General features: G+C 47.2%; 1 protein-coding gene across 1 annotated transcript in view; it reads left to right on the plus strand.

Moving 5' to 3' along the window:
* Positions 1–1,626, plus strand: part of LOC119170052 (teneurin-m-like) — a 266,382-nt gene extending 264,756 nt beyond the window's left edge. Inside the window, exon 29 of the mRNA XM_075885958.1 lies at positions 286–1,626. Coding sequence (XP_075742073.1) covers positions 286–1,187 — 902 coding nt within the window. The 3' untranslated portion in view covers positions 1,188–1,626. The remainder of the gene's footprint in view (positions 1–285) is intronic.
* Positions 1,627–12,288: the final 10,662 nt, after the last annotated feature.

Here is a 12,288-nt window from a genome sequence, read left to right on the forward strand (position 1 = left end):
TACCAAATTATGATAAAACCATAACTAGGTCCCTGAGAGCACAGCCTGTTAACATACCATGACAAATTTTGAACTTTCTCTTTAAATATTTTATCAATCATCCAATATCTTTGTACAAAAATTTATTGTCATCTCTACTGTATTTTTTTACTTTCATTCGCGAAGACTCACGTAAATATCTTTTTGCATTTTTTTCCTTGTGGTGCCACGCTCTTATCGACCCGTTTGGCTTGTTTGCTTAGCCTAGTGATTAATTTTGCCAATAATCGCGCCATCTTCTCGCAGACTTGCCAGCCTGGATGGCTGCTCTGGGCTACGACATGCGGCGAGTGTTGGTGGCTCCGCAAACACGGTGCCCGCCTGACACACGAGTCGGCGCTCCTGTACCTGAAGCGGTGCCGGTCATCTCCGGTCTCAGCTGCATGGCCGACATCGTGCAGGCCGAGTTCTACCGCTTCTCTACCGTCCCCAAGACGGCAGTGAAGCTGGACAGCAGCAGCTTCCAGCGGCACATCAACTCTCGCGTCTCCAACCTGCCATCCGTGCTGGGTGACGGCATTCTGCTTTCGCGCGGTGAAGCTCACCGCGCCGCCGTGCACGTCGTGAGCGAGTCGAGCCCCATCCTTCGCGACGTCATGGTCGCCATCTTCAACGACACCCTCATGGTTGACGTCCACTTCTCGCTGCACGGCCAAGACTCCTTCTTCTTCGTCCAGCCTCAGTTGTCCAAGGCCGAAGAGGACTGGGTCCAGCTGGGCCGCCTGGGAACCATGTTCAACATCACTAAGCACGTCGTCGAGAGCGAGGGTGTCGGAGGACCTCGGGGTCAAGTGGACATCCGCATGCACAGCACGAGTGTCGTCCTGAACATCCGCTATGGCACGTCCCTGCAGGAGGAGCGCCACCGGCTCATGCGTCATGCACGCCGACGCGCCGTGGACGATGCCTGGACCCAGGAGTTGGAGCTCGTCCGCAACGGTCACAAAGGCTCCAATGACTGGACCAAGGTCGAGCGCGAAGAGCTCATGGCCACGGGAATGGTGGCGCGGTACTTCGGCACGGACGTGCACGACATCGAGAAGTACCCCGAACTCGCCGACGACCCGAGCAACGTGGCGTTCCGCAAGGAGAACTCGAGAAAACGCAGAGGCAAGACGCGCCGGACCCGGCTCAAGCCGGATGCCTAGGGTCACTGCCTCGTATTCCTATTTCATTTAGAGAAGACATAGGTCTCTATTTTTAATTCTTGTCGTCAGCCGGTTTGCTGTGAGTGAAGCCGTCGACGACAATCAGCGCCGGCTTGTGCATGTCATCAGAAGGAAGGAAGACGGGCAAAGTGAAACAAATTACGGACTGCCCATCGTTCAAGCGTTTTTGCCGATTGTCTGCCTGACTGAACCACTCGTGGGAGTCGTACTGAAGGAAATGCTCTTCATGTTTTTGTTTCTCGCGTTTTCTGAACAAACAGGTGCCGCAGGCAGTGCCTGACTTTGTCACTACTAGTCCACCGAATTTTTTTCGGCGTGTTCTTTTTTCTCCTTTAACTTTTCGTTGACATTTCTGCACTCACTTTCGCCAGCGCCGATGAAGTGTTCGTACTAAGCTGTCATTATGCGCTCTTCTTTACTACAAATTGTAAAAATCCCCTCTCCCCCATGTGTTTTCACATGACAAGCTCTCACACATTTTCCAATTTTGTGCAATTTTTCTCTTTACTTTTGTAATATATTATACATACATGTATACATACGTTATTATACTCTCATCCCTGAGCAGGCTCATAGCATTGGACTGCCATCCTTCGACCTGTTTATATGCTCAATTGCTCTTTAGTTTTGCTGAGCTTCACAATTAAACAAAAGAGGTGACGTTTTAATGCAGTGGGCATTTTCTGTTTTTTTTTTCTGAGGCACATCAAGACTGTAAATATGAGAGAAAAAAAGGCCATATGTCCTCGAACCCAGTCCATGAAAGAACAAGGTGTTGTTCCGTTTTCTCTGTGTAAGAACACTGCAATTCGCAGTCGCGAATCGCAAAACAAACTCTCGGTCCATTTTCAGGGTATTTCGTGCCCTATGACCTGGTGTGTCCTCTGGACAACACGAGACAAGGACACGCTGTACATTTTTTCCTTCCTACGTGAGTTTCTCTGTCGATGTCGAACTGCGTGAACTCTTCAACTTTCTCGAGTGGTTAAAAAAAAACGTTTCGAGACGGGCGTGAATGACACTTCCAAAGGTGCTTTTTCGGGGTCTCCGACGTGGGTTCTCAGTTTTAGTTTGCGTGTGTGTTGCTTGGGGATTTTCGCCGCTTCCCCAGCTGGTCCCGCCACGCTGACATCCGGCGGTGCGACCGTGGGGCGGATGATGTGTGCGTACCTAAGTGTGCTGCTTTTCGGTTGGTTTGTGACATGAAGTGCCTTATATGAGAGCGTCCCTTTATTTGTCCTCTGTACCCCGAGCCTATTCTCTCCGAATCTCCTTGCCTTCGAGATCTATGTGTCCTAAGCTGTCGTTTCGGCTCCTATACGGGGTTCTGTTCGTGTTCATACCGACGTGAGCATGCCCTCTGTTCCTCGTCTCGATGTAGTGTCGCTCCGCATCCCGCCTCTAAGTGTTGACAGAGCTTCGTGTATACGTCGGCGTGGTTTTGAGCTCGCGAGGCCCCGTATGAATGGTCCACTAGGTGATTCACTCGTTCCAATCAAGTCAGTGTCGTCGTAAGTGGTGGAAAGGCGCTTCATCTGCGCCCATCGTCATCTTCTCTTTGCCTATCTCAGTTTAGTGCGAAAGTTCCGACGGTTCGTGGCTGTTTTACAAAGAGGGATCCATAAATGGGCTCTTAATTTAGAACAAGGTTATTCGCAATGGTCTAGAAATATGAAAAAAGTAACTTCGGACACTTCGTCACTGCTGATAATGAACTTTCGGTGCAGAAGTAACTTCATTCAGCCGAGTAACCACCTCGGCCCAGGTGTTAAGAGTGGCGTGATCGTTTGATGGACAATGTATATGTGTATGTATCTGGCACTGTGCTACTGTGCGGCTGACAGCCGTGAGAACAATCTCGGGCACCTTTTACTGCAGACAAAAGAGCGTCACGATTATTCGTATGGGAGGGGGGAGAGGGGTTAAGAGGGTAAGACAAGCGCTCTTTTGGAGAGAAGGCACGTAGTTACGCCAGGAATCAGCATCCCGGTTGTGGAACAAGTTGTCGCTTAGAGGTGCCAAAATCCGCGTGGTCTCCCGAATGGCGAGAGACGGCGCACCCTTGGATCCAGTTCTTGTTGACGTGTGTGTGCAAGCGTGCCAGTTGAATGCGTGCGTGCTTGCTTGTTTGTGCGTGTAAGTGCGTGTGTTTGTGGTCGCGAGGCGTCTCTGCTTGTGGCACTAAACTACTCTGCCGCCCCCCTGAGAAGCGGGAGAGAGAGCGAACTGAAAAGCGAACAGAGAATACGTACCATGCCACCTTGATTTACGGTCGATGTCTCTTCGATGTGTGCTGCGCGCTGTCTCGTATTTCGACGTCCTCATGCAGGAGCCCCCTTTATCGCCGCGCATGCGCGATACGGTGTGGTGGGCGTCCGAGCGTGTACATAAAACTGATATGAGACCGTGTGTGGCATCTATATTCCGTGTGATAACACGCTGTGGGAGATGGCATGACTGTGAGAAAAAGAGTCGCGACGAGATTATTGAGATTTGTACTTAATCTATACTCATAAAAGAATAAAAATGTTTACATACTCAAGCTCGTTTTCTTCTTCATTCCTTGCACCGGGGGGAGGGGGCTACTAATATGCGTATATGCTGTTCGAAGCGGTGTTATGTGAAATATATGTCACATCACATTGCTTTCCATGGCATTGCACCTAGAACAAGTTACATAATAATCGACACTCATTGGTGTTCCGAGGAGCGTTGCAAGATATGCTGCTACATGCGGTGTCTCGGGAGTGTGACGTGAGCGTGTGCTTGTGACGTAAAAAGTGCAAGGCAAGGCACGAGTCTATGGGGACAAAAAGCGACATTGTATTTTGAAAATGAACGTTAAACCTGTTTTTCATTTCATTTTTAAATTTTACAAAATAGACGGATATAGAAGATAGCCAAGTAATCTGGTCCAATATCTCGCAAAAGAGAGGAATCCTTTCTGTGCGTCTTGGAACGTGCACCAACCACCTACATTAATTAGCTGTCTGTGCGAGATAAATGCGGAAAGTTTATTGTGTTGTGTTACGCATGCACCCTCGTTGTTTGGCGCTAGGATAGCGTAGATGAAACGCCACCTTCGCGCTGGTTGTTTTTTGAATGAGGTTTCAAACGGCACGAGACAAACCTAACCTTCGCAAAAATGCAAAAACGATGCAAATATTTCTATAAAGCTTCTGTCAGCGTGTACCGTGCGCTGTCAGCTATACTACACCAGATGACAGTATGTATAAGCTCAGGGTGAAACATCTGCTGAAAGTACCACCGCGCCCTCTATGAGGGGGGTACCGCTACGATTGTACAAAATATTTGAAGAATCTTCCCTGACCTAACGACGTAAATACTGGTCTAACATAGGAGCTGGTGGCATAATAATGCTATTTCATTGATGTAAAGGCGAACTTTCCCTGACGAATGCGCTTCCGTTCTCTTCTAGATTCACTATCTCCAGGTGGCAACCCTTCCTCTACTACACTAGCCCTTCATTTCACCCGCTTAGCCGCAGCCGTGCTCTCTTCCCCAGTGCAGGGTAGCAAACCGGATGTGCGTCTGGTTAACCTCCCTGCCTTTCCTTGTATCTTTCTCTCTCTCTCTTTCTCCCTCTCGTCCGGCCTCGCTCTCGCCGCTAAGCTAGAAACTGCGGACGACGATCCCCAGTAATTTACTACTGTCATAAACAGCTCTTGTAGGCAGCAAATGTCTCTCAGAAGGACGCCAGGGAAACCTTCATGTTATAAAGAAAGAATAGTTTAGTTCGCGTAACTTAACGTTGAGTTCAGTTTGTTTTACCGGGATAAGAGAGGCGACGCGAAGAGCTTCAGCGCCCCTCTAGAAACGCGAGGAACAAACGAGTCCCGAGACATGTTGCGATTCGCGGCGTGAGGTCGTGGTGCATTTATCGGTGTTTGTCGACTACTCTGGGCAAATTTATCTTTATTCACGCGTTTTCGCCCAAAATGCAAGTCGTGCACATTCTGAAGGTACCTGAATGATTAAATTGAGTTTTTACTCGTAAAGACGAGTGAGAAAAAATACGCTATGTTCGCCAAAGACGTTGTATTTCTGTGCTTTAATGCAAAGATAATCGCCAATAGACGTACATATCCATTTGAAAAAAAAAATAAACGGATGCAATGCAAGCTTCTACACAAAACCCCGGAAAGGTTCTGCAAATAATCAACTTTCAGGCCAACCCTACTTACACTGTACACAACACGTATGGATAATAGCTCGCTCTACAAAATTTTTTATATATTTAGGCAACGTTCGTGAGAGATATTCATATTTCTCTTGCGACTGCGTTGTGCGTAATTTTCGCAAAGCATCCGTCTTAAAAGGCAACCACTGCAAAATCTCTCATACAGGTAAGACATATCAAGTATGGTGAAGGGCACGCAGTGAGCGTGCTGGCTGCTGAAGCGCTTTGATTTTGCTGAACGTGTACGTACCGGCAAGTAACGGAAATAGATAACGAGTGCTTACCAGCGCAAACGACAGGACAGGAGGGGACAGGAGAAGAGACGAGACAGAGCGCTGACCTGACGTACCCCTACTGCCCCGTCGTTTGCGCTGGTAACCACTCTTTATGATGTTATACCAACACGCCCAATCATACTGTCTCTTGAACGGAAATAGCCTCAACGTAATTTTGTTATAAAACTATTCGTTAGAAACAAAAACTGACTCTGAGCTCGTACAGTGCGCTTTGCACATCTTTGCACATCTCTCCCCAAGCACGTATGCTGCTGAGTGCTTCGATGCCCATGGTAAGATGGTCGTGTGCCAAACTCACGTTTTATGTGTATTAATGTTTCTTGTTCATAATGTTCATGGAGGAAGCTAGGAGCGTGGACAGAGCTTGAGCTTTTTTTTTTCGGGGAGGGAAGGGGGGCAACCATACCATGTGTATGTTTGTGCGTTTCTATGTGTGCTTGTTACATACGCAAGCACAACTGAAAAAAAATTTAGAGGGTAATATGACCCCCCCCCCCCACGCCCCATTGGATATGGCCAGGATGGAATCGGGGATTAAAATAGTTTTAATCAGTGATTAAAGACAGAGCAGTGGTGGTGGAAATGCTTATACGAAACTCTGTGGTCTAGGCTGAATAATTTGTTCACACCATTCTAATTTTTTTTAATGCATTCAAGTGCTACTTGTCGTCAGTGTCTCGCTAGTGTCGCTGGGTCACACGCAACGCAAGATGTGCCGTTTCGGGTTGTGGTGGCTTTGGTGAAAAAGAGGAGGAGGTGTACGGGAACATGTGTTCCATCCCTGTATGCCATATAGGACAAGGTAAGCGACAGAAAAAAAGATTGGCCCCGCATCTGCACGACGATAGTCTTGCGTCTGGAGAGAGTGAACAAAACGTTTATTTGATGTCCTGCCGCAAGAAAATCGGTGAATGGTATTCCGGAGGCGCTCAGTTAGAGTGCCTCGAGCGTGTAGCGGAGGCAAACGAGTGCATCGAGTCATGTCACGCGTGAGACATGAGCGCTATCTGGCAGTTATTTTGGAAAATAAAGCACGGGGCGTGCGCGCCTATCTCGGAGGTAATAGGATGTAGAACGCAAGGCGACGGGTAGGTGCCACCACCATGTCGTGTTAGCAAAGCGCTGGGAACACTTGCCTTTTCGTGCAAGCGTTGCATTGTCAGCGCAGCCTGATAAGCGCCACGGTAGTTAGAATTACTTATGTATGCCTTTTATAGTAAAAAGTCACACATGCAAAATATTTATGTGTTGTTATGGTGCCTCAGATATGCGCAATAATAGCTTTTTAACTGGAAATCGCACAAGTATGAATACTAAACATTGAGCAATATTGGTGGGCGCTGCGGATGGGGTCGGCCGTGTGGGGTATCGTTTGGTGCCGTTTGGAGTATTGTTAAAAGAGGACAAACAGACAAACAAACAAAGATGTTTGCGTCAAAGGTCCCCAAGAAAGACTATCGTCTTCAAAAGAGGAGATATGAAAGGTGGGAGACGATCGAAGAAGTCTAAGGACGCGGCACCACACAGCGAGAACTACACGGCGTCAGAAGATTGTGGAGGCCGAACCAGTCGGCGAGAGCTACGCTGGCGTCGAAGGTCACGGGCGGCACAACCGTTGAGCTTGAAACCCTCTGAGCAACTCTTTACCACAAAGTAGCTTTGAGCAACAGCGTTATCCCTTGGTAAAGGTGTCCACCTCGTTCAAACCGCTTCCCGGCACCGTAGCGCTCTTGAGTTGCAGAGACAGGGATCGTCTTATCCGTAGATCCGTCTCTACATTTGGGAGTTAACTTTTCTAGGGTCGCGTACATTGCATATCTTCCCACGTTGACCAGAACGTCCTGCATCTCCGACAAAGTTGGGCTTCTGTCGCATCATTGCAACTAGGTTGTAATTACCTGTTTGTGTACCCCTTACTAGTACTGGTCACTGGAAGTTGTCGGCAAGGTACTCTACAGGCTTACACTGCGGTTCCCGGCAATCGCGGGCTTTGAGAAGATTCACCCCATAGAGTTTCATACAATAGGGAGTTTTAGAATAGCGCACCGTGAGCCCTTGCGGTGTGGTCGCTGCCACTGCACACGCGTCGTAACGCGAGTCGCCGTCCGCGTTCGCGGCCCGCACGCAGAAAATCCGAAATAGCGTGCGGTGATCGTGGCCCGCGAGGCCCGCAAAGTGCTGTGAGTAGCTTCCGTGCATTTGTGTTTGCGGTCGGGGTGAAATTCCCTAGACTTTTCCTTAGGCTTAGCAAACGATATGACGCCCGCTATGCCCTCAACGCCCACAGCCCTGCAAACGTTATTCCAAAGCTCCCTAACAAGCTCCCTAATAATACCTGGAGGGGAATTTGGCGCTAGTGTCTACGCGAGCTCCTTCAGCGGCTCTTGTACCTACATGGGAATTATGGGAAGCACAGGCTTCGGATCTGCTTCGGATGGATCCCGTTCTTGATATTTGCGACGCTTTTTTTGCCGAGTGTAAAAGAAGGTGATATGAAGTCATGTTTAAAATAAACTTGCTTCATTCTTTTGTACGCAAGTTTCATTGCAAAACGGTGTGGTTATGCTGTAGAAGTGAAAGCTGGACAGATATAACCACCAGGGTACGCATTGATCTGTCCCTGCGTTCTGAACTTGCCATTAAGATATAATGAACTATTTTTACAACATTTGAAAACGAACACTTGTTTTGGCTTTGAAAGTGCGCAAGATCTATTTATCTAAATAACAATACAATATTAAGTGCGAAACTCTTGACCTTTCCTCTGCTGCCATGCCAGGTGCGTCTGTCCAAGCGGTCTGTCCCCAACACACCTCTCGTTCTGTTGTGAAGTCGAGTCAGAGAAGCGTGACGGTGCGTTTACTTATATAGCTTCACGAAAAAAAAAAACGTGAACTCGAAGTCATATTCTGCACCGTAACACGAGACCCTACATCCATGCGCAGTGGTGAGTGGACGACGCCTTGCTTAAACTGTCAAATACGACTTGAAGAGCTCCAAAGCTGCGGCAAATCTCAGACATGGTGCTCTACAGCCTCTTTGAACAACAAAGGCGCCGTTTCAGTGCTTTGCACCGCACCCCACTATATCCACGCTGCGTGAAAATTGAAACTGAAACTGTAGAAAAGGATTCGTAGACAGTTTGCTAGCTAACTAAACCCAATTCCAAGCCTGTACTTCCCATAAATCCCATGTAGGTACACGATCACAGCACCATGTTCCGCTCTAGGTATTATTGTGTGAAACTCTGTAATCCACCCAGCGCTACTATAGATCATTCACAATCGTGTCCCCTTTCAAGCGACACTACATATACGTCATTTACACGGCATATTAGCGTCCCTAATTTCACAATTTACTTCCGGCACCAAAACAACCAAAGTAACGCGCAAAGCACGTGCAGGTGAACCACGAAGAGATGCACATTACTATACACCTTTTCACACGAAGGAAAAAAAACACCGCCATGATGGGCTGTGCGCGGGAGTACAAAGGCTAAGGGCGCAGCGTTGTCACTGCATTTTCGAGGGGACGTGCCAATTTGCACTGCCCAAGGAGGGCTATGGCGGCGCCCAGAGAGGCGTTTATGAAATGGTGAATATTATAAAGGCTTGCCGAGGAACGCTGCGTCTGTGGAAGCGCGACAAACGTGCTATCCTCCGGCGTACCATAACCATTAGCCATTTGATGAAACTAGGCTTACTGTATATGTTCCCTAAAGGTAGCATATACAGTATCTCTAGGTGACGCGCCTCATCGCGCCATCTCGCTGGTAATGCTGAAATCACGATAGTTTCCCTAGGTGGCCATCGCCAGTGGTAAGTAGTAGATATAAATAGCTTGCCGTTTCGTCGCTGAAGAAGGTGCTTCTTTGTGGCTCAGTAGCTAACGCCTCACATTCGCAATTCAAAAGTCGGACGTTCGACTCCGAACACTAAAGTCTTTTTTTTCTGGATTATTTTTTTTCTTTTTTGCGTTTTCATATATATATATATATATATATATATATATATATATATATATATATATATATATATATATATATATATATATATATATATATATATATATATATATATATATATATATATATATATATATATATATATACACATATAAGGAGAATGACGACGACGCCGGCGGTAAAATTCAACCGGAGAGTCCATATAATTGTAATAAAATAAATTTTAGCAAAACCGAAATTTTCCTGGTGTCTTCGAATGATAATGTTCCTGGAAAGGGCTTGTATCCCCACATTACGAAAGACATCACCAAGTGTTCCCTTTTGTCTTGTTTTTTTTTTCGATATCTTGTACAAAGTATTCATTTTGGTAAAATACATTGCCACGCGGCCAACGTTGACGCTTTGCTAAGCGGTGAAGACACTCGCCTTTGAACCGTTACGCCACAACTTGGGCGATGGGGCCGCTACCCGTTCTTTCTGAACGAAAGGTTCCCCTGATGCGTTGGCTTCAGTGCAATACTTGCCCAAAACCACCGAAAAAAGTGTATGCCCTTATCACCGCTGATAAGGCTCTACTTTTGTCTGACATCACAACGTGCAGCGATGGGCCCGCTACACGTTCTTTCCAAACGGAAGATTCCCATGATGCGTTGGCTTCACTACGATACACGTCCAAAACGGCCAAAAATGCTGATGACCTTATCACCCTTAGTATATTCAACTTTTGTTTGACGTCACATTATGCAAGGAAGCTTATACTACCTTTATATTAGAGTCTCCCGAGCTGAAGTTTCGCCTGATGCATTGCCTTTCCCACAATTCACGTCAAAAAGCTGCCGAAAAAGTGGAGGCCTTTATCACCCCTGATAAGGCTCAAATTTGTCGACGTCCCACTGTGCAATGAAGGATATACTGTACGTTTATAGTCTCCCGAGCTGAAGCTTCACCTGATGCGTTGGCTTGCCCGCAATGCATGACAAGAAAGCAGCCGAAAAAGTTTAGGCCCTTATCATCTCTGATAAGGCTCAACTTTTGTCTGACATCACAACTTGCGTCGATGAGCCCACTATGCGTTTTTCCCAAACGGAAAGTTCCCCTGATGCGTTGGCTTCACTGCAATACATTCTCAAAATCACCGAAAAAAATTGTAAGCCCTTATTACCCCTGATAAGGCTAAACTTTTGTTTGACGTCACAACTTGTGGCAACGGGACCGCTACCCATTCTTTCCAAACGCAAGGTTCCCCTGATGCGTTGGCTTCACTGTTATACATGCCCAAAACCGTCGAAAAAAGTTGAGGCCCTTATCAACCCTGATAATGCCCAACTTTTGTCTGACGTCACACCTTGCGGCGATGGACCCGCTACGCATTCCTTGCAAGCGGAAGGTTCCCGTTATGCGTTGGCTTCACTGCGATACATGCCCAAAACGGCCGAAAAAAGTTGAGGCCTTCATCACCCCTGATAAGGCTCAACTTTTGTCTGACATCACAACTTGCGTCGATGGACCCGCTACGCGTTCTTTTCAAACGGAAAGTTTCCCTGATGCGTTGGCTTCACTGCAATACATGCTCAAAACCATTGAAAAAATTTTAGGCCCTTATCACCCCTGATAAGGCTGAACTTTGTCTGACGTCACAACTTGCGGCGATGGAACCGCTATGCGTTCTTTCCAAACGTAAGGTTCCCCTGATGCTTAGCTTCACTGTGATACATGCTCGAAACGGTTGAAAAAAGTTGAGGCCCTTATCACCCCTGATAAGGTTCAACTTTTGTCTGACGTCGCACCTTGCGGCGATGGGCCCGCTACGTGTTCCTTCCAAGCGGAAGGTTCCCGTTATGCGTTGGCTTCACTGTGATACATGCCCAAAACGGCCGAAAAAAGTTGAGGCCCTTATCACCCCCGATAAGGCTCAACTTTTGTCTCACATCACAACTTGCGTCGATGGGCCCGCTACGCGTTCCTTCCAAGCGGAAGGTTCCCGTTATGCGTTGACTTCACTGCGATACATGCCCAAAACGGCCGAAAAAAATTGAGGCCCTTATCACCCCTGATAAGGTTCAACTTTTATTTCACCTCACACCTTGAAGCGGTGAACCTAATATTGCATCTTTTTGTTTCGCATATGTCGGAAACGGCATAAAAAAACTGATGACGTCAGACAAAAATTGAGCCTTATCAGGGGTGATAAGGGCCTCCACTTTTTCGACTGCTTTTTTTTTCATGCATTGCGGAAAAGTCAAAGTATTAGAGTAAGCTTCTGCTCGGGTGGCTCTTGCGCGCACAGGAGGTCAGTCTTTGCAAGGTGTGACGTGACTCTAAAGTGGAGCTCCTATCACAGAGTTCTTACAATAAATTTCACGCTTATTAATTCCCTCCAGCCTGCAGTTTGTAACCATGTGACATCTCCTGCACATTTATCTGCCCTGTATTACCTGTTTTCTTACTTGACTCGTAAAGATTGGTTGATGACTTGATGACACTGCTCGAAAAGGAGACTGTGAGCGGAGCTTCCGTATACGTCGATGGCATAAAAGCCGCCTCCATGATAAAAAGGTGTCTGTCCAACCATCCGTCTCTCTGCCACGTAATACAAATAGCACTGAAGAAACATATATA

Source organism: Rhipicephalus microplus, chromosome 2 (assembly GCF_043290135.1).
Source record: "Rhipicephalus microplus isolate Deutch F79 chromosome 2, USDA_Rmic, whole genome shotgun sequence".
Lineage (NCBI taxonomy): Eukaryota > Metazoa > Arthropoda > Arachnida > Ixodida > Ixodidae > Rhipicephalus > Rhipicephalus microplus.